Below are 24,372 nucleotides of genomic sequence, written 5' to 3' on the forward strand. Positions count from 1 at the left end.
ACTAGACTTGAATGTCACCCCATTACCCAGGTAATGAACCTGTCACCCCAGGTTCATTTTAGAATGTCTTTAAAGATTTTTCCTTATTGTATGTCCATCTATTATGTGTTACTGGTGGTATATCAATAATGATACTGATATACATGACAGAATGTCCTTGTAGCCTTACTTATGTTGAAGAAACTATGCAAACAGTTTAAGACAGAATTGCATAACACATATATTTATTTAGATGGAATTTACAGTGATTAGACATTTTCTAGAAGCAGGACATTACCTTGTATAGCTTAAAATCACATCCCCAATGATTATGTTCCCGATGGACAGAAATATATGCTTCCAAACAGAGTGTTTTAGACATGCACCCAGAGGGGTGAAACATAAGTATGACATATAGTCATGGTTAGTCATGGTTTTTAAACAAACGTTGTGCAGTTGTTAGAATGACGTTTGCAAGATTTGCAGACTTTATAATAAATGTTCAATAAAGATTTTACCTAAAAATAGTATTTTTTCAAATACAATGTCTATGCTGAACATTGGGTATTTAGAAAATGGACAGTCATTGGAATAACCAGCACACGGCATGAGTGGTGAAGTATTTATTTTCACTTCAGCACAAACAGCAATAACCACACCCCACAGTTTTAAGTCAACAACCAAACAGCTGCTGAGATGGGTCAACAATCGTTAAAAGCAAATGCTGGAATTCTCCATATTTGTTCAGTTGTAGCATATCATCAAAAGGTAAGCACATTGGATAAAAATGATATCTTTTTATATATTTAAAACAATTTTAAGTTAGATTTGGAATTGTTTAGGCACTGTTTCCCTGCTCAAAAGAGCTTACAGTCTAGTTTTTTTGGTGCCTGGTACACAGGGAATAAAAAGATCACAAATCCCTAAAAGTACTTATACACACTGGATGAGGATGGTCATCAGAGACTGGCTATAATTTTTTTTAACCAACAACCAAATAGAGCACAAATGTGTGTATCTGCGTTCACAACAAAACAAAATTGTGAATCTGCGTAAATATTTTAAAAAATTTCTTCCTAAATGACGTTCAATGTAACAACTAGTGTGTAAGAGTACCCTGAACTAAGATCTCTCACATCACGCAGGCATTGAAATGCTGATATATTTTTAATATTCCCAACTTTAAAACTAACACAAATTTAGAATGTTTAAAAACTTTAAAAAACACAAATTGACTATGGCACTGATTTCAAAGTTGGAATGTAAAGTCAAAATGGCCAAATACAAGTCTGGGATCTTTTGTCTGGATTAAATGGTAATAAAGGTTTTCTGAATAACACATATTTCTATAATTTGGAGCACTTAAAATCCTTCCAGCATTGTTCTTATTATTCATGTTGTTTCATCATTCAAGTTGTCAAGTAAAATGTAGCTATCCATCTCCCCTTACTTGCTGCTTTTAAATTTAGACTAATAAACAGAATGCTGAAATACCAGTTAGTGAGATGAGACTTTCTCTGGGCATTTGACCACTTCAGGATTAAATTGTGTTGGGATCTGTGTTGGGGTCGGCGTATAGATCTTTCCTTGTGGCACAGCCTTCCTCACTTAAAGGCAACTAAATTAATCTGAGTAGTCTTTGTTTTCATTTACATTAGTAAGAAGCACGGGAAATAGCTACAGCTTCCTCACAGTTCATTTCTGTGTTAACACACCTGTATAGGAACATATTACATCTTACATATTTTAGCTACACTACTATATCATATGACAATTCAGGCAGACTGCATGACAAAAAATGTACTTTTAATAACATTGCCAAGTGTAATCTGTGGTCACATTATATGTGAAGGTAAAAAGCCCATTTATTTGTGTGGGCCAGGGCCACAGTGCTTACTGTATATTAAACCTGCTCATCTCCTTCAGTGCAATGTAGCCTACAGGGATCATCAAATATATTTTCAGACAAGAGATTCCACACTTGTAGAGCATAAAACTAATATGAATTTCAGATAACCATTATAAAAGTTCCAAACATGCTACACAGCACTGCATACTAATTACCCTTCAATGTAAGAGACTTGTTCCAAACCATGTTGCTTTCAACTGTTTAGAACAGAATACTAAATATTCTGAAAAAATAAAACACATTTGGGCTTTTGTTGTAAATTTTAAGTCAATCCCAAACATTTCTTTGAATTACAAAAATAAAACTACAATGAAATACCAAGCTTATCTAAAGTGATGGCCAAAAATATTGGCACCCTGGGATTTATGTCAGAAAATGCACCACTTCTCACAGAAAATTGTTGCAATTACAAATGCTTTGGTATTGTCATTATTATTTCTTTTGTTGGAACACAAAAAAGCAGAGAAAAAAAAATCTGAGACTTTCCACACAAAATGTGAAAAATGGCCTGGACAAAATTATTGGCACCCTCAACTTAATACTTGGTAACTGATCTTAATCGCTTTGTGTAACACTCAATGAGTCTTTTACATCTCTCTACTGGAATTTTGGACCACTCTTCCTTTGCCAGCTGTTCCAGGTCTCCTAGATTTGAAAGGTTCCTACTCCCAACTGTGTTTTTGGATCTGTGGAATGTTTTTTCCTCTGCTTATTTGTGTTTTTTCAGTGCCAACTAAGGAAATAAACATGTCAATACAAAAGCATTTATATGGGAGAAGTAGTGCATTATCCGACATAAATGAAAGGGTGCCAATATTTTTGGCCATGACTGTATGTTTTAAGTACAACACATATTTCTAAATCCTTTCAGTGTCTGGGGGAAGGGTGAAATTGTAAAGCTACCTTCCCTTTTTGTGGATGTTGTGCTGTTTTTTTTTTTTCGCTATGATTCAGTTGTCTTGGACCAGTTAAGATGATATTATGAGAACAATATAAAGACTCCCACACTGTACAGCATACACTCATTTATACTCGATGATCCCTGAAAGATTTATATATATATATAGGTGAAGTGTCCATACACAGAATCTTTAAACTCCTTTGTGGACTGCCAAGAATTGAGTTCTCAGATGAGGGTAATGCTTGGAGAATTTGTGACCTAATTTCTTCCTAGAATTATATGCTTCTTCTCCAGCTGTCAAAACTGTATCCCCCTAACTAGATTATGTTTTTTTCTTCTTAAATTGAACATGAACATTAAAAATGTAAAATCAAATTACAAGTTTATACAAAACAGTGGGGGTGAATGAATTAACATGGGGCGAGTAAGAACTCATAACAAATCGCACAGGTATAGGTAACTTGATTCACTTACTGGGCTGTTTAGTCCAAAAGACCACTTTCCAATTTACTCCTGGTGCAGCACAGTGCCACGCAACTTGAGTGACATCACTGATTTATTATGGAAGTCATACATTCTATATATATATATTTCTTTATTCTTTTTTTAAAGTGGTATACCAGAGAGCAGTACACTTTTTGCTTTTCTGTTAGGGTAGAGGTACTGCTTACGATATATATAAATGGTGAATTTAAATATAGTACTTTTTTGTGCTACTTTCCAGTATAACTTATCCTTTAGTCATGTTAAGGTTTACTGACAACTTTAACTGATCTATTGCATTTTAGATTTTTTTTAATTAAATTTGAACAGATTTTAAAGAATTTACATTTTCTTTTGGCCAGTATAACTTATCCTTTAGTCATGTTAAGGTTTACTGACAACTTTGACTGATCTATTGCATTTTGGAATTTTTTTTGTTTAAATTTGAACAGATTTTAAAGAATTTACATTTTCTTTGGTCAATTGTGTGGCCGTCTGTGATAATAGTAGACATAGTCTATTACATTTTTGCCAAACAAGCACAAAACTGCAGACAGCTTTTTTGCCAAGTGTCATGCTAAATAATTCCTACATGGTCTACAATTATGGCATCAAAGTCTGGTTAGAATAAAGCTATTAAGACCAAATTGCTGATATTTGCTTGTGAATTAAATCATAGATGCTAATTGTGAGCATGAAAAATTCTAAGTTAAACTGTAAATAGTATCTAGCTGCCAATATCCCTTTCTTTGTCGTTAAATAATTTTTTAACAATAATGATGTGCAACATGAAGTTATGCTCTATTCATGTACCCATACATAAACAAAACGATAGAATTGAGCTACGTAAAGACATTTATCTTTTTCATAGATATTTGAAGGGCCATTGTTGATTTTATACTGAGCAAGCATGTTATAATTAAAATCTAAAAATCTGTTATGTAATGGGAATCCATGACTGCAGTTTAATGTGACCAAGTGATCAGTCAAAAAATGTACCTTAACTTTAGGACCCCTTTAAAATCACATGCCAAAATAAAATAAACAAACATGCAGCACATCTTTATAATGCAAGCCCATTGATACTGTATCCTTTTGGAAGACCTACAAGTATACAAAAATCTTATTTTATGGAATGGGTGTTGTCATCCCTTTACTAAACTGATCATCCATTACCACTCAGATCTCTGCACCATAATGACTAATAATTCTGAATCCCAAGATAACAACTGGGGGCTTAAATAGCTTCTAGGTATAACAAAGCAGACATGCAAAGGACATGGAGCGACTCTGAATTTCAGGCCTTTTTAGCATTTATCAACCAGATATAACAAAATGCTTTTAACAGTCTATGTAACTAGTTGAAACGAAGCAACAACAACTGTAATTGTTAGGTGTTACATACACTTTTAGCAGAGACAAGCCAATCCTCACATTTTCTCTATGAATAATTAATCTAAAAGTACTATCTTCCTAGTTTTATTAGTTAAAAAGAATTGTCAAATGTTTTCTAATAACAAAAACTTGTCTATGGGGTACCTATAGAGAAATGGTGGGATGATTGCATCCTTTCAGGAGAGTTTTAACTTAAAATAGCACAGGTACATAAGAACAAATCTAGCTCTGTAGCAAATGATGGTTTTGCTTGCTCCAAGCGGCTTTAATTTGTTCCTAACCTCTTTTTAAATATGCATTTGCCAGGATGCATCATGACGTAATCATCTATGAAACCCAGCCATTTCAGGGCTTCAAAATGAAAAAAAATCAAAAAAATTTTGCTTGGAAAATCTTTGCCATAAAAGGGGTAAATAGAAGGCGGTATTATTGTATCCAATGGTGAGAAGCACTTAGCTTATGTAAAATCTTAGTGCAATTGGTTAGAGATTGACACCTTTACTGAAAAAAAAGGAATAAATATTTTCAACCACATTCACTTTTTGGCTGATATGCAGAGAAGGTAGTAGAAGGTCAAGGCAATATGGCAATGTGACCCAGAACAAGCAAATATGTCACTACTGATTTTATTCAAGAATAATATATGCATGTCAATGACTAGTCTTGTGAGGTAAAAAAAAAAATCAATCCAAATGCATTCAAACTGTTCCAAAAAAAGCCAATATGTAAAAATGTTCTTTAAAAATATGCATTTTTTCTGCTGGTGTGTATGGGCCCTGGTTCATAGGGTAATTATGACTAATGATGTTCATTAGCACCCCCTCAGAACATTAAAATTCGCCCTAAACTCCAAAGACCATCGCTTTTCATGGTGCAGTATAGATAATTTGTGTACAATAAAGTACAATGAAGAAAAGGTAAAACCTCTGTCCTGTTTTAATCACATGTTAACACATACAGCAATAAAACCCTGACAGAGTTTATTGTCCCTTCTAATTGCAGTAAAAAGAAAGTTTTGGTTGCAGTTTAACTAGAATGCTTTTCCACTGGAGTCTTGTAAATGCATGTTCTTTTTCAAATTGGGAAGCTTGCTTTAAAAAAAAAAAGAAAAAAAACTCTCTTTTAATAGCATCTTTGTGTGGATGTACAATTTTTAATTTTCTTTGCATAGTGATCCAGTAGTCTGAGTCTTCCTATTGGCCTGTAATAAGACAAACCTCACTGGCTTAGTCATTTGGTAAGGGGAAAAACCAGTAATCAATCCATCAATGAATGGCAGTTTTACTGCTTCATAATCAGACCCCTAAGAGTTTAGAGACTGGATTTTAAACTAGCAGTAAAAAGCACCTTAAAGTGCAACTATAGCTAAATATTAAAAAACTGTGACCAGGCAGGTCCTTTATTGCAGAACAGACAGGTGAAGGCCCTTCTGCAATAAAATAACCCTAACTGTCAAGGTTTTCTAAATACACTTACCCATGACATGTCTCTTTCAGCAATAATAATTTGTAGTCCTAATTATAATTCTCAAAACTGAACTATAGTTTTACATTAAATCAAGGCCCCATTAACCCCATTGTCAAAAGGCCCTGAAATTGCAATTCATTCCCCTTTATTTTGCTTCAGAATTTTTGCAGCCAGATAGCCTGATAATGTGAACAAACTGAATGTTTTTGCTGTTTGTTAAGAATACATAAATACTCTATGTCAATAGTCTAGGTCAGCGGTCACCAACCGGTGATCCGCAGCTCTGACCGGTGCACCTCCGAGCAGGGTCAGGAGAAGGACCCCGCTGGGGGGGGCGCACCGGCCAGAGCCCGGGACCACTTCCTCTGTACAAATCCCAGACTCAGGGAAGTGGGCGGGCATTATCTCTGGACACAACCCGCCCACTCTCCAATCACAGGCTTGGATCTGCAATGGAATAGTGGACGGGGTTATGTCATGATGACGTCACTACGGGGGAGGTTTCTCCCCATTTGATTGACACATGGCTTCTTGCGCATGCACTGTCAAAAGTAGGTAATTTTAGTGGTCCGTGGGACTGAAAAAGTTGGCGACCACTGGTCTAGGCCAATGGGGGAACCTTTGAAATAACTTTCAGATCTTAGGAAATCCCTGCTATAAATACTATATCCACAGCTCACAGTAAATTGGTGCAGTGGGTACTTAGCATAGTGGAAGAATGCCTTTATTTCTTTTTGCACGGCTAGAAGAACCCCTAGGGAAAAACCGCAGGTTTCACGGAACCCTGGTTGTGAAACACTGATCTAGACACAGGAGCATTTTAACAAGAAACGCTGACTTTTTTGGACAACTTAGACACTTTGAAAAGTAGCGGAATGAATATGACTTAAGAGTGAAGGTGTGATAGCACAATGATGGAAATTGTGGCTATTGTAGAACTGGAGGGGGCAAATTGTCAGGTAAGTGTGCTGACGATTCAACAATATGGGCTAGCAGTCCAATTTGAAAAGTCAACACAAGATTTTGGTGTTTTTTTCAGTGTGTTTGGGTGAACGCTGACTGGCTAAATTTCACTGATATAGTCCATAAAGCTTGGGTCTCCAAAGTTTCAAGTTTCCAAAAATTTAAATTGTCCTGCTGCTTTTTTAATTTAAAATGCATTAAAAAATGAGGTGGTTGTGTAATCACTTTCACTGCTTGGTCCCTAATACAAAACAAAAACCCTTTACAAATGACCCTTTATTTAAACCAGCCATTTTTAACCAGGGTTCCTCCAATGTTACCTTGAGCTGTGGCTGATTGATCTTACAATCTCGCTGTCACAGCCACTTGAAACAGACAGCTGTTATGGAGCAAATCTGACCAACATTTTAAGGGGGGACCTTCATACCAAGCAAAAGTGTAACATGCAATTTTCCTACTAACCCCAAAATACTTTTTTTAGCAGTAGTTCCCCAAGACCTAAAAATTATTTCAAGGGTCCTCCTGAGGTGAAAAGATTGAGAAATGGTGATCTAAACCATAATTTGTTTTTTTTTTTACTTTAGAATGTATTAACATCTGTATTAAAGCTGTGACTTTCTCACACATCCTAAAGCTTTTGGAGAAAGAAACCCCAACATATTAAATCTGAGACAATCACATAATACGTTAACAGTGGCCCTTTACAGACACAGAAGGCTGGAAGTGGAAGTACTTGACAATTAATTTACCATGAATATAAATATTTTTCACATAATACAAAGGTAAAGCTGTAAAGCTTTATTTTACTTCTCAATAAAGAGGATATCTGAATAGGGATTTTAATATGACCTGGATTTCCCATAAATTAAGATCAACATAGGAGTTTCCATTATCAATGTCTTAATGTGTAATATATGGCATTGACCCCACTTGTCCACTCGGCAGCTGACAAAGTACTCACAACAGAACATTTTTATGTTGTTTTGTGTGTGTGTGTGTGTGTGTTTGTGGGGGGGAGGGGGTTACAAGACTGACATACAATGGCTAAATTCCTCCAATTCTCAACAAATGATTGTACTGTAAAATGGCCAGACAGTATGACAGATCACTTTGTCTCATAAAAAGCACAGAAACATTTGTATAGGAACCTTCAAAATCCACCACTACATCAATTAATAGAGAACAAATTTAGGAGTTGAACAACTACCTGTAAAGCAACTGAAATACAACTGCTCTCCAAAGTTTGTTACTAGAGAAAAGCGTTGCAAAGAGTGCTCTCAAGCACAACAGTGATCTCCAGCACAACACTAGTGCCAAAATACTTGTTTACACCTATTACATTAAAATATTGCTTTTACTCACCAAATTGAAAAGACAATAAAATTACACTATACGTAAACATAAAGTGAGCAAGGAAGCTAGCATAGAAATTACCACAAACCACTGCAGCAGATTTCCATAAAAAAAAACACACAACATCAAATACACAAACTTTTCTTTCATAACATCATTGTGCGAAAAACCCTATATATCATGAAAGAACACAAAACATGTCTAACTTCCCTTTGTTTGTGTAGCAGGTTACAGATATCACAATTACACAATTTCCTAGCTCACAACAACAAATCTCCCAATGAAGAGAACCAATATGTTGCAGTTTTCTTTTGTATCTATTTATGATTACTGCATTAAATGTCAATAAATCATCTGCAATAAATACATATGGTTTTGTTTCTTTTCTTCTTTTTTTTTTTTTGCAATACCTACAATGAAACAAAGTGTGATTTAAAAGAGTTGCAAAGCCCTTAACTTGTCGCCTTTTTTAAGTACTGCCATCTAAATGACAAACAGTACTGCACAGCCAGCTGGAATGTACACATTACAAAAAAACTGAGAGGCCAACGAGGTACCACTTGTTCCTCCCTTATAAATGTAGCCTCTTAAAACAATTTATTACAAAAATAGATGTCTCGACTTAAACCCAAAAAAGCCGAGGTTTCAATAAATAAATAAAGTCTTAATGCCCACAGTATAAAAGGAAAATAACTAAAAAGAGGCAGTTGGAATATGCTTTTGGAACTCAAAGCTATGAAACCTAATTCTTAAAGTTACTCCCTCTCATTCTATGGGCATTTACGTCTCAATTGCAAATTGAACACAATGTGCAATTTCTGGATAGCTTTATATGTACACATTTCAATTCTAGCAAAAATACAATGACATTTATATTCAGAAAATAAATATATAGCATAAAAACATATTGTATTTCAGACTGTTTAAAACTGTTCCAGATAAAATATGGAACAGTTATAGGTCAGGGGAACCTAATCTTTTCTGGTAAGGAATTATACTAACATTTTTTTAAATACTGCAGTCTATAAATTAATTAAAAAAATATGTGAAAATATACCATATCAAACTATATGAATCTGGAAATTCTAGAACGCTCGATGAAAGGAGTTAGTACTACAGCTGATGCTCTTCAGCCTGACCCACATTTTAACGTACTGTAATTAACTATGCATCTGCAATAAAACTTACGTTTTGTCATGTGTCATTAGCACAAATACTGAAATCTATCTGCATACATTTTAAGACGTAAACTTAAATTTCACTTACTTTCTTTCAGTACTTTAAAATAGAATTTTAATCCCAAGATTTGTGGTGCTTGAACCTACATTTTACTTGGACAGGAAAACAATATGGTCCCCTTTTTCTTAATTAAATAAACATTAAATAAATGGATTGGCAAGTAATACATATTACCTAAGTATACAAAATACATTTAGTGCAATATTCAGAAAGCTTAAGACAAAAAAATACTCAGTGTCCTGCTTAAGACTGATAGCAATAAATAAAATATAGGTTTCAGTCTAAGCGCTATCTATTGTTCCAAAACCTTTTAAACACATTTCCGAAAAGCATTCATTTTTATGTCTGAGAAAACATTGATCTTCTCTTTGTTGTTAGCTTTTTAACAGCTTATAAATGCATTATCAACTGCCTATCTCTAACAATCCACATATCCATGTAGAACATAATTATATCCATTTTTGTTTTCTTCATTGCATGTCGTTGTATTAATTTTTGCCAGTCTTATTAGTTGTATCTACTGCTATTAGTGAGGGTATGGTATATATTTTCATAAAATGAGGTTTAATGTTACTTTTGTCAATCTGATGGCTGTTATGAATAACAGTGACCTCTATACCATAACCTCATTGCAAACTTGCAGATATGTGGATTTTGCAAAATATTGGTAAGGCTGTTTAACATTTGTGCAACCAAAAGTTTAGAGTGCATTTTACCCATTTTTAAGCAAATGTTTCAAAAGAAAAAATGGAACCGTCATACAAATGCACTGTACTACAAAACCTGGCAGTTCTTCAAAGCAAATTTCTCTGTTAACACACACTGCTTTTTTTAAAAAACAAACAAAAAAACCTGCTTTACCATACAGTTAATATAAACCCAACAAAAAAGTTTTGGCACTCCACAATAAAATTAAATGTTTGCATAAGCAAGAACTCCATTTACATTCCACTTTTCCAGTCAACCCCAGGCTTCAAAGAAGTTGAATTGATATTGTTTCTCAATAACTATATGAAATGGCTCTTTGATGGCCACATTAAAACTTATTTATATCCCTTTTTACTGTTGTATAGAGTTCAGAGTTGCTCTGTTTGTAAAGCAACACTTCCAAACAGGTCCAGCAAGTTAAATTAAGTCTAGGTGGAAGGGAGGGGTTGTCTTAGCTCATTCTTGCAGGCTCAATGTCACTCAATTTATAAAAATTATTATAATCCTTTGATTATTCGCTGCTTAAAGCAAATATACCCTTGCAACAGATGGTAGGTCTTCTTTTTCTCATAAAATGGCAAGCTATAAAACAAAAATCATTCAACACAACTCTTTGTCAACACTTTAGTGGCCCTCGAGGTTGTAGACCAGAGGATAATTAGCTTGTGTTAGACATATGCATTCGCTGTGTACAGGTCTACTAATCCATGAAAATGGCTTCACATGCTGGTGACCATATTTGTATCTCAATCTCTTGCCCTTGGGAAAAAACAAAAAAGGAGATCAAGGCAATTTATCCAAAATAAGGAAATGCTGTAACCCACTCTTCACAAGACTACCTCTGCTGTTACTGCTTGTGGATGTCTCTGTCGTTGGTAGCATAGATTTTATTTTATACTTTATTTTTATCTTTTACTTTTTCAGCAGCTCGAGCTGTCATCAGCTTTCTCACCTGGTGAAGCCTTGGCCACAGCTATTTGACAACCACTAGTGACATGGCTCATGACTTTATGCTTAAGCTGAGACACTTGTTCTCTTAGAAGACTAGCAGTAGAGGCCAGGTCAGAGTTTTGGGACTTAAGCATTTTCACTTTCTCTTCCAGACGTGCAATACGTTCCAGTTTCCTCTTACGGCATTTAGAGGCCGCAATTCGGTTTCTCAACCTTTTCCTTTCTGCTTTGATTCTCTCTTGAGTCTCTAGATCAATTGGTGAAAGTGAAGGGGGAGTGTTTGATTCACCACCAGCAGCTACAGAAGCCCCAGGTTGTGACACATCAGGTACTGTTTGTGGTTCATCCAGAGGACCTCTTACTGTATGCAAGCGGTTGAGTCCAGGAAAGTGAAGCTGTACTGTTGGAGTGGCATTGGTTGAAGTACCAGTGTAAGAGGCAGGAGGAGGTGGCTGTGGGAGAGGAGGACTAAGCTGTGCAGAAGCTACTGTAGGGTTAAAGTTGCTAAGATTAGTGTAGACTGGTACCTCTCCAGCAGGAAGCAGTGAACGGGATGGGTAAGGTGGGGAGCTGGTGGCAAGAGCAGATGGGGAAATTGGTGCCCCAAGCAATTGATTCTGTTTGTGCAGGTCTGCTAACGCTTTCACAAAGCCATCTGCAAAGCCCTCCTGCTCTTGGGTGATCATTTGTTGGTTGCGGTATAGAAAGGGATGCGGAACCGTGGTAGTTGGCACATTTGTGTCTTGCTGTGGAGGGACAGTAGGAGCAGGACTGGGATTGCTGCTAGATGTAGCTGAAAGACCAGGGCTTGCCGCTTGAATTAGGAGGTGCTCCAATTCTGGTGGAGAAAGCTTAAGAAGGTTCAATGCAGCTGATGAAGCCGAAGAAAGTAGAGACACATCTGATGTGGTATTACTAGCTGTAATGTTGCCAGCAGAAACCACTATGGCTCCACCTTCTGTAGCTGGTACTGGACTGAGGTTATTCCCAACCACAACTTCACGAGAATCAGGGAGCCTACCACTCCCACTTTGCAATAATTTCAATGCATCAGTGCCTCGAGTTATCACCTCAGAGAAACCATCAGGGATCACAGGTGGGGGAACTGAGGCCGCTGCAATCACACCCAAGCCTTTCTTTTTCAGGTTCGTGGCCTGAATTATAATGTTAGCACTCAATAATTTATGTTCTGGAGTATACCGGATAGCAGTCTCTCCACCCCTAGCCGGGTGATTTGCTGTGGTCTCCCCTGGAGAACTTTCACTGTATGCTGAAATCTGAGCAAAATCTTGCAAATTAAGAGTATCCTCATGATAAAATGGAGGCTCCATTTTCACATGGTCAGTGGTAGTGCTGGTCATCATCATTCTTTTACCTCCTTTTAGACAGGAGGCTTTTATTAATGTAGAAACAACCTTTTGACAACAATTTTTTATGGTATTGTTTTACTTCCCTGACACAATATCCTTTTAAAATCCAGTAACAAGAAGAGTAACTTGTGGGCAGCAGAGGAACCTTGCAATGCTAGATATTCAGCGAAGAATCACAGAGGCAACGGTACAGAAGTGAAACTCCAAGGACAGATCCTTTCCTTATCTGGAACAACCTATAAAAAAGAAATATAGTATATAATTATCTGCACTGTAAATAAAAATACTGTGTCAAGACAAAGCAGCATATTATTAACAGAGGTAACATGTAGGTGCTCCCAGAAAAATAGAATTTAAAACTGATCAGAATCTGATCAGTAGCCTCTTATATACCGTATTTTTCGGACCATAAGACGCACTTTTTTTCCCCCTAAAGTGGGGGGAAAATCAGGGTGCGTCTTATGGTCCGAATGCATATTTTTTTACTTACCTGTATCCCCGCCGGTCCCCGCAGCCAGTGTCCTCTTCCTGTGTCCCAGCGTGCGGCACTTGTGCCCGCCCACGAAGGCGGCGCCGATTGATTTCATGAATGCCGATCGGCGCCGCCTTCATGGGCGGGCACAAGTGCCGCACGCTGGATCTCAGGGGAAATCAAATGAATTTTTTTTTTCTTGTTTTCCCGTGCGGAAAACCTGCTGCGTCTTATAGTCCGGAGCGTCTAATGGTCCGAAAAATACGGTAAATATAACAAAGCATGTTAGTGTGTGTCTGTATGAAGTTGAGTGGATACATTTGCAAATATGTGCATCAAGGTACCTGGTAAGTGTGGCTAATAAATTTATACTAAATTGCCAACTATAGACCAGAAGCCCAGTTAAAGCCTTTGCAAGGCCCAGTTAAGCTATGGATGACTCTGACTAGATGTACCCTGTAAGTACATCAGAGTAGGGTTTGTTGCCTCTTGCCAAAGTCTGAACCTGCATGCCACATATAAAGTGTGAGATTCCTTGGATGAGGTCTCAGTTACCATTAAAGTTCCCCAAGACTGGAGAAGATAGACTATCAAAGGTGAACCCAGCAAAATTGAAATGGACCTGGTCCCAAATTAAAACATTTGTCAACAAATAGCAAGTGTTTTTAAGAAATCCATCTATTTGTTGGATTGCTCAGGTTCACCCATGGTAGTCTTTCTTCAGTATTGGAGAGCTTTAATAAATCAAGCCTAATGAGTAGGGTAAAATGAAATCACAGTAGGATCTCCTGTTTTATATTGTTGGTCTGTTAACCTCTTTGGTCCCTCACTTTCCTCTAATGTAACAGGATTTCCCCTTATAGGTACAAAAGTAACAAGTTCATCAAGTTAAACCACAAAGGAAATAAACACAATAGAAAACCTGCATATTCTAGATAAAAACCTATATACATAGTTGATCCAGCGGAAGGCAAACCCCTCCTGGTTCCCTAAGGTAATTGGATGTTCCCTGGATCAACATCCTTTTCATTCCCTTTAAAATGTAATACTCATTTAAAACATGTGGATCTAGAAACACAACTAACTTTTCCTAAAACAATCTATTAAATTTGATAAAACTATTTTCTCAGGGAGTCTATTTCACATGTTCACAGACCTTACTGTGAAGAATCCTCTTTGTATGTGTAGACTTAACTTCATTTCCTCCAGAAGTTCTATGTATGGACCATTTATATGTTTATGTAGGGTGATCATATCCTCCTCAATATGTCTCTTCTCAAGACAAAATAGATTCAGTTCAACTAATCTTTCTTCATATCTGAGCTCCCCCATGCCTCTTTTATCTTAAATTGCACTTCTCCGCACTCTCTCAGTTTCCATATCCTTTTGTGAACTGGTCCCCAAACCTGAATATTTCAGATGAGGTCTAATAATTTCTACTTATGTAGAGGTTGACTAATGAACTTATCCACTACTTTGACACCACATACCCCAGTAATACATGCCTGAGCTTCATCCTCGCAGCCAAACTCAAGCCAACATCCAAACTGAACCTAGTTTTCAGTCATCCACAGGAAGGTAAATATAAAAACATTGCAATTGCTGCTCTATTGTTGTATAAGGAAGTGGATGGTTAGATGATGGAGGAATGGCTAGCTGAGGCATGCTACTCAGCACAGAGCACAGAGAATCTTCCTGCTTGGCTATCGATTAACTCCCACATAATGAGTGTTGCTAGGCTTCTGCTTAATCAGAGTTTATACCATCACACGATCTAGATGAAACGCATCAATCGTTTGATGTGTTCTTTATACCTTTGACACATGCATTGACTAAGGCTGCTGCCATCACCTACGGATGCTTCTTTTTTCTTATCTAAAAGGTGAACAGTTTTATGATTTGCATGCATCCATGGGTAAACACTTGTGTTACTCCTTTCATACAAACTGTAATTTTAAAAAGAATCTATCAGTAATATATACATTTCTGACATATCAAAATACGTTTGTACGATCCTTGGGCTTCTAGATTGTAGGAGAATATTAGCTTTTTACTACAGGCAGAAAAAAAAATTGCCTCTAGAAAGTTCTAGTATAGATCTAGCCTTCCTTCATAAAAACATTCTCATGGTAAGATTTTAACATTGTAACAACGGAGAGGAAGCAGGATGCTACTGCATACATACAAGAATTGATATCAATGGGATAGGAAGGATTTTTTAGTCCAGAATGAATAAATGTGATGCCTAAAAAAAGATATTAACTACTTTCAGAAAATGCAAACCCAGTTCAGTTCATAAACAGTTTTGCAAATTATTTTATTTTTAGCATGAAAAACTTTGCTGCAAACCCCATTAAAGTCTCTAATAACATGCTAACAATATGGCTAATGTGAGCTCACCCTTTTATAGGAAGGCCCCCCATCCCTTCCATTCTGTGTACAGAATTCTGTGTACAAATAATAATAAAATATATTTAGGAATGTATACTAATTCTTTGTAAAATATACAATTAATATGAACATAACCAAAACTCAATTATTGCTTTTTATATCTGTCTGGAATTCAGTTTTAAGGAGATTACAGATACCAATAATGTTATCTAATAACTGCAGTCTGTAATACGATAACAGTGTTCAAAGGTGCTCTTATGTAATACAAGTTACAGCCAGGGGTAAGCAAGATCATAAGGATATCCCCTCGTGGTGATTATAGCTGTTGTTTTTACTCATATAGTTATACATTTGTATGCTTGCTAGTATAACTTGGTTTAAAATCTGCTTTCAAGATTAGACCGTATAATTTCCATGTTGTTTTTTTTTGTAATATCAGAACTTGTGATATTATGACCTTTTTCAGCATTGCGTGGTAAAAGTTTTATAATCTTGTCATTTGATGAGTTCTTGTCATAGTTCAATTATGGTATGACTCTATATGACATCATGACAATCTGGTAAACTGTTATAACACTTTATTACTTGGAAATTTATTCAACCACTAACCAAAGTGTTTGTGCCTAAAATCATGGCCCAGTGGATGAAAGCTGTGAAACTTAGTGTTTCTTTTTAACAATATCAATGCAAACTGAACATACAGTCTTGTTAACAACCTTAAACAGACAAAAAACCCCAGGGATTATTCACCTACTTGGATACTATCACTGACTGACACTGCCAATAGCTAAGCTCCCTGCAACATGTGTTCATTCCACTTTAGTGAAAGAATAGTGCACAGTCTACATGAGAGTGGTAACTCTAAATTGTGGATCAATGCAGCATTGTTGCAATGTTGCAAGTTGCATAAAGTGGACCCCACCAAAGCACTTACAATGAAAGTGGAGTTATACTTATCAAGCAGGCAGTTTTTTTATTTGCAGAGGGGACAGGTGGTGTCGCTAAGTATTCCCATTTTTCTTTTTTAAAGTACACATCATGTGCAGCTCAATGTGTGATGCCTGGTATTTCAGAATGTCCACTTTTTGCCAGGAATGATTGCCATGCAATCAAGATGGCTGCTCCTGTGACAAAGTGAGTTTAATTAAAACAATCTGATCAAGCAGGTAAGTTTATTTTATTGCAAGGCACATGGCCTGAAATAATGGACCTGCTTGTTCACATTGTTTTATTTATTACCCTAAATTCCATTTAAGTTCTGCAGTGGATATTTTTTATGGGAGGCTATAGTTCTACTTTAACACTTAACTCCAGGGAAAAATTATTCACCACTGAAGGCTTCCTTTCCCCACTACAGTAGCTACTTGGCTATTTTTTCTTGGATATGAATAAAGTTACATACTAATTTATTTCTTGTTCATTCAAGTATTTTTCTCCTTATGCAACCAGCTCTCTAATGTCTCTTCCGTTCACCTGACCATTTAAAGCTTTCTTGAATAGTGTCCTGCAATGCACAGCTGGACACTGTGGGCAAGTTCACATTTTTGAGTTTTTAACAGCCTTGGTTATGGGGTCATTGAGGAATAAGGTAAGTTTATCGCCTTATAAATCATCCCATAGGCAAAACCAGCAGATAACTAATGGTATTTATTAAAAGTCATCTGTCTCGGAGTAAACACTGGTGATAGCAGGCAATAGTCATCCATATCTATAGATATCCATGTACTTACCAAGAGAACACCCTGTACTCTTTTAGTAAATCAACTGCAATACACCACATGCCGCTATTGCACTATAAACACTGTACTGAACAATACCTGTACATGGTGGTGTATATACCTTAATTCACCAAACTCCATCCTGAACTATATATGCTGCATGCTGCCCTACCTTAAGTTGTACGTACATCGCTCCACTGTGATCTACCTTCCTTACCACATCCCAGACCACTCGGAATAGTGTGTTCAATGCTCCACACAGCCCCAGAATACATTCTGCTGTGTATTAAACACCATTTTTTTTCAATTGAATACATGTTTTTTGTGCCCCTACTCCACAGCAGACTGTGTTCCCTTTAACACACATTTTTTTGCCAAATTGGCACATTGTTGCTGATAAAAATTACCGTATTCAGTGTATAAATACTTCTTTTGTTTCAGATGATTTAAGGTATTCTCCTGACTTTCCTGCCTTACCAAGTTGTCTATCAAAAGTGACAACGGTAGGTGTTATGACATACTATAACACTACCTGTGCTTGAGCAGTTGCAGCAACTTTAATTTGTTTTAAAAAAAAGCTGAGAATGTATCAATTCAATTGTTCTGGAGATTTTGGTCTGCATGTAACTGTGAGGACAAATATAGAGAAAGCCTTGAAAAAATAAAATAAAAAATATATATATACACCAAACACTATCATTGTATGTATCATTCACATGCAGTTATAAGAATACAATATAAATTGTAATAGCAACCATTTAGATTTCACTTTCCTGCAGTCAGATTAAATCTAGGTAAAATTTGATTGCCAAGAGTTCTTTGTACACAATGAACATTTGCTTTATTAAACTTATAAACGGATTTATAACCTTATATTATGGATTTATATGTCCAATATAAAACAGACTAAAAATCCATGTGATTATGTTGGTATGATCTGCCATGGTTGATAGATCTTGACATTTCTTTTTCCAGCAGATATGCAATAGGAATGCCCATGTTGGCATTCAGTAATTTCAGCTCATTGCCTGACTAACCTCTTTCATTTGCTATGGTATGTTAAGTATCTCCACTAGTGACGTTGGCTTGCATTTCCTGAAACTGCTCCAGCTGATGGTAAATGCACTCTATCAACCCAACTCGAATAGCTTCTATAAAGCAATAGCTACATTGTTATCGTTTATATTTGTTTATTCTACAAAGGGTTTATATATCTCAGTTTTAAATATGTTACTATTTTTAAAGACATGCCATACACCAATCAAATACAAGCAGTTTCTGCTGCATCAGTTTATAAAATGTTGTCCTTATTTATGTAATCTGGAAAAGCTCTGACAATATCGTTTAACACATGAAATGTCACCATGTTGCTAAGGAACAGTTATGTTGGGCTATATACTGACTTTATTAGTTATAAGTGTAGCGATGATGTGTTGCATGTGTGGCATTTTTGGTGTTGTGCAAGCTCACTGCATGGAGACAGTCATTGCTGCAGTGTTCATTTTAATTAACAAAATTCACATATTACATTAGCATTTATATGAGACATGGATATAAAATATACAGATGAATATAGGATAAAATATAGCACATGTAATGTTTAGTTATTTCAATGTTCACAACCTCCCTTACTTTACATAAGATTCAGTCTCTACTCAAAATGCTTGCATGTTTCATGTGTGAACTTCATAATCTTGCAATGGGACAAGCACACAGTGCAGCATAAGGGATCCTAAAGTGGACCTGTACCTGAAAGAATATATAAACCTCTATTATTGTATTGTATTGTAGATTATATATCTGTTCTATAATATAAAGCTTGCCTGGTTCTGATCCTCTGTCTTTAATACCATCTGATCACTGGTTGGTGTTCTCATCCTATGCATTTAATACCTTGTGAATCCCTAACCGGAATGAGTACAGTTATCTGTATGATTGTTTCAGTTGTGTGACACCAAAAAGATCAGCTTTACATCCAGACAATGACTATTTATTACAAAGAGGTAGTAAATGGCAGAACACATCATCTTTCAGTGGTAGGTCCACTTTAAACTACTATAAAATACGATATAATGTTCAAGCAATATGCATCCTGCTTTGATGATTCATATTTGTTGATTTGTCTTTTTTATATCTATGGAATTGATATACTGAGTAGTCTATTGACATTTCAAGCTCCTGGCACCCAGAGCACATGTCCGGGGGCTTCTATTATGTGCCCTTGGTAACTGATGCCGTCATTCATGAAAAATCCTGTAGATAAATATACTTTGATCTCTGATAACTTGTGAGATTTTGCTAAATCTGGTACATCTATTCTAAACTTCACCAAATTTTTCTCTCCATTAAATTGATATGAAAGTAAACTGGAGAATCAGAAATTATCCAATTTCTGTCTAAATCTTTAGTTCCATAGCAAAGCTAATAGAGTACATGCACAGAAGCATCTTGTGTTCAGCTTTGTATGTGCATGGTTTTGTTAAAATATAACAGGAGCAAAGCCTTAGCTAGAGAAGTTAAAGCCACAAACACCACAGGGTTCTACGGACGGATGCACGTGCTATTGCCAGACATAAAAAAAGAAACACTAAAAATGAATGTACTGTTTATTATATAGTGTATTTCATGTATAATCTCTGTTGCATCACACAACTATACAAGCATAGTCAGCATTAGACAATTGCCTCTATGTGCAATATATGTGTATGACTGGTGTTAGACAATTACCATTATGTGTATGGACAGCATTTAACAAAGCCACAAACACCATAGGCTTCTACGAACAGATGCACGTGCTACTGCCAGACATAAAAAAAGAAACACTAAAAATGAATGTACTGTTAATTGTATAGTGAATTATCACTGCAGCTGCATGTACGGTCTCTGTTGCATCAAACAACTATACAAGCATGGTCAGCATAAAACAATAACTCCCATGTGTATTGTATGTGAATGGCCAGCATAAGATATTGATCTCCATGTGTATTATATGCGTATGGCCAGCGTAAGACAATGACCCCCACGTGCAGTATATGTGTATGTCCAGCATATGACAATTACCCCATGTGCATTATATGCCTATGGTCAGCATTAGACAATAACCCCCATGTGCAGTATATGTGTATGTCCAGCATATGACAATTACCCCATGTGCATTATATGCCTATGGTCAGCATTAGAAAATAACCCCCATGTGCACTATATGTGTATGGTCAGCATTAGATGATAACCCCCATGTGCAGTATATGTGTATGGTCAGCATTAGATGATAACCCCCATGTGCAGTATATGTGTATGGCCAGTGTTAGACAATGACCCCCCCATGTGTATTATATGTGTATGGCCAGCATAATACAATGACCCCTATGTGCACCCTTAGACAAAAGTTTTAACAGTCTAAAAAAGCATAATGTGGTCTTCATTATCACCCCCTCAACAACTCCTACACCTACCTCTGTCCTGCACCTATGTTGATATAAGAGAGAAAGGGAGAATGCGTTGCATCTGTCGTATATAACCACGGATTTGGTACAAGGAGGTAAGGATAGAATCTTTGTGATGCTGCTCTTAAGCTGCCAGCTTAGACAAGCTTTTCTCGTCTGACTGTAATATCAGGCATGTATTCACATGAAGTACGTGACCACAGCCTCACAGTATTCTAGAAAACGCTGTAATCACATCTTCAAAAATGTTCTGTAGACCACATCTGGGAGTAAAATGTACAACTTTCTATTTTACAGATATTGACCAAGCACTTGTGTTTTTACACTATAGAATACAAATTTTAGTTTTCCTGTAAAAGTTTACTATGAAAATGCTTTCATGTACTTTACAAGGAACGATGCTTTGCCTTTCAAGCAGGCAGATTGTAGATTGCCATGGATATTAGTAGAAAATAAAGAAATGTTAAAAAGTGTCAGTCTGTAATTATATTTCCCACTATGCTTTTCTAGGTGACAGAATAAAACTTCTATATGTGAATTCATCTTCACGAAAAGGGAACGTATTTAAAAGGGGGTTCTCAAATATACAGTAAGCTGAAAAAGTTTAATAGTAATAATTATTAATACTAATATTGTTTAATATTATTAGTGTTTAATAGTGTTTAACATTCACAGAGAAGCAAGGACATAAATATCTGACTTTTCTACAAACCATAAGCATACTTTTTTCTATTATTTAAGGCTCATAAAAACATGCACTGGCACACTAAAATCACATGGATGTAGGCATGTCTTTTGGATAGTAAATATCTCTACCAGTGTTTCCTAACATTTCTAACAATGGGGAACCCCTAAAATAACTTTCAGGTCCTATGGAACCCCAGATATAATTACTATATCCATAGATCACAGTATATTAGTGTGGTGATCAGTAGGAAGAATGCTTCTTACATTGCTAGTCTATAGGAAGAATGTCACCATTACAGATAGCAAAAAGAATCATTGGTGTAACTGACCTGAGAGTCACAAACTTCTCACTGCTCAAAGAAACCCCTAACAACCTCTGGAGGAACCCAAAGGGTCCATGAAACCCTGGTTGAGGAGCACTGCTATATACTAAAGGCTGACATCCCCAATGTTTGTTTTATATTTTGTTTGTTATATGTTTATGCTAGTTATGTTGTCAGTACTATTTATAATATGTAATAATTAGTGGAAATATTTTTGACACTCCCTATACACATACACAATATTATCAAATGTCAAATGTAAATGTTTTCTAATAACCAAGCTGATTTATCTTATGACATCTTTTTATTTTTAATTTCCTATTAACTGGAGTGGTTTATCTACTCATTTGTTGTATAAATCAGATTATAAAGGCTGCAAGGTATGCCACTTAGCAAAGGGACCAGCACAAGTGCACAAGGGGTTCTAAAATGGATCTTTTACTAAGACATTCTGTAAGTAACCATTGGTTCTATATTATCCATCTTGCCTGGTTAGTGTTCTAATCCTCTGGATTTATTACCTTCTGATCACTGACCCAGAATACAGAGTATACAGCTTAGGTGCGCATATAATTTTGTTATCTGCATGCTTGTTCCAGGTGTGTGACTGACAGCAAACTATCCAGGCAATGAGCATCTCTGAGAGTGCCTGTCACCCTTTGACAGCTATGGCTCTTCACCACAAGGGGGCGATGTTGGGCAAGGTGGACATTTCTGCACAAAGTAAAGTGTTACTCTATATGTAGCTCACTATTACCCAATGCAAAATTGCTGCACACATGCAAACAATACAAAAATCAAAGGCATACTTGAAAATCTACCTTTGTTGCTATTTGCATAGGTCATCTGCGTGGCACACGTTTTGATTTGTGCCTGGAAGTGGAGGAAGCTAGAAGAAGGTTGCAGACTGGTGCTGTGCTTTCAGAATGCAATGTGAAGAAGGCTGTGCTCTGCTCTGTTCCCCATACAGACATTTCCCAAGTCCACATTCCTGGCTTCATGTACTGCTTGTCCTACACACAGCTCCTCTGTGTCTTCTTGCTTTCAGTATGGCTCCCAATGCAGCTCCTGATCACTCTGTCCTGCATTTCTCCTGCCAGCCCACCGATTTGTTGATAGTGCAGCCTTTCTCTGTCGCCACATCCTGTTGATGATTCAGCCTGTGATCCTCCCTCCTCCTTCCTTCACATCAGCTCGCTGTTCTTTCATATACATTAGTACCTGGCTGCATGGATTATTGCAGGCTCCGCTCTGGGGCCACACCATGGCCATCACATGTGGCTGCAGACACTGCTGACCCCATGCACAATGATAGGGGGCTGTGTGCAGGAAGACTTCACATCCAACTATCTTCAGGACATGGCACTAGAATATGCCCAGTGTGCCACAGCTATCCTCATATACCATGCAATATGGTCAATCAGATGAAGCAGTGCTTTTATCAATATAAGGGTTGCATGCTGATTAAAAGGATCAACAAGGCGTTACATGAAAGTGGCAAATCCATCAAAAAAAGTGCATGTCTGGATATCAATTTTCTCATCCATATAATTATTATTAATAATAAAAAGGATTTATATAGCGCCAACATATTACGCAGCGCTGTATATAGGGGTTGCAAATGACAGATGAACACAGGAGAAGAGGACCCTGCCCTGAAGAGATTACAATCTAGTAGGTGGGGGAATTAGCACACAATAGGAGGAGATATATGTAGTGGTGGGAAGTAGTGAAGGTTTCAAAATACAGATTGGTAGGCAAGTTTGAAAAAATGGGTTTTGAGGGCTCTTTTAAATGAGCAGAAAGCAGGAGCAAGTCAAATAGGACGAGGAAGACCATTTCCAGAGAGTCGGGGCAGCTCTAGAAAAGACTTGGGATCCGTGCGTGTGATGAGGTTATGAGTGAGGAAGTCATTAGTAGGTCATTGGAGGAGCGGAGAGAGCGGCAGGGGGAGTATTTTTTTACCAGGTCAGAAATGTAAGTGGGACAATAACTGTGGAGGGATTTAAAGGCAACGCACAGGAGCTTGAATTTGAAGGGGAAATGGAAGTCAATGAAGAGAACTACAAAGAGATGGAGCGGAAGAAGATCGGTGGGAAGGATGGATGAGTCTGGCTGCAGCATTCATGATAGATTGTAGAGGAGAGAGTTCGGTTAGTGGAATACCAGAGAGGAGGAGGTTACAGTAGTCCAGACAAGAGATGATAAGAGCGTGTACAAGGAGTTTGGTGGTCTCAGGGGACAGGTAGGGGCGGATTTTGGTGATGTTGCATAGGTGAAAGGGACAGGACCTGGAAATGTTCTGAATATGGGGGGTAAATGAGAGGGAAGAGTCAAAGGTGACACCAAGACAACGTGCCTGAGGGGAGGGCCGAATAACAGTGTTGTTAACATTTAGATATATGTCAGGGGGAGATTTGGAATTTGAGGGGGGGATGATGATGAGTTCTGTTTTATTCAGGTTGAGTTTCAGGAATCGGTCAGACATCCATGATGATATGGCTGACAGGCAGCATGAGACCTTATTAGAGTAAAATGTTGTTTACCATTGATCAGCAGACATTGGATGAAAAAAGCTAATCAATAATTTAAAAAATGCTTTTAATGTTCTTAGTGTCCG

The 24,372-nt window shown here is 36.9% G+C and overlaps 1 protein-coding gene across 1 annotated transcript; it reads right to left on the minus strand.

Annotated features, from left to right (window-relative positions):
• Window positions 1-589: 589 nt before the first annotated feature.
• Window positions 590-22,858, minus strand: LOC140326194 (transcription factor JunD-like). The gene is made up of 2 exons (XM_072404565.1): window positions 22,574-22,858; window positions 590-12,954 (listed from the first exon to the last, which is right to left on the minus strand). Exon 2 carries the CDS (start codon window positions 12,713-12,715, stop codon window positions 11,318-11,320), a length of 1,398 nt encoding a protein of 465 aa, XP_072260666.1. The 5' UTR covers window positions 12,716-12,954; window positions 22,574-22,858; the 3' UTR covers window positions 590-11,317.
• Window positions 22,859-24,372: the final 1,514 nt, after the last annotated feature.

Source organism: Pyxicephalus adspersus, chromosome 3 (genome assembly GCF_032062135.1).
Source record: "Pyxicephalus adspersus chromosome 3, UCB_Pads_2.0, whole genome shotgun sequence".
Classification (NCBI taxonomy): domain Eukaryota; kingdom Metazoa; phylum Chordata; class Amphibia; order Anura; family Pyxicephalidae; genus Pyxicephalus; species Pyxicephalus adspersus.

What these genes read in the sequence shown, in the direction of transcription:
- LOC140326194 (XM_072404565.1), bottom strand. Translation starts at nt 12,715, where the DNA reads ATGATGATGACCAGCACTACCACTGACCATGTGAAAATGGAGCCTCCA.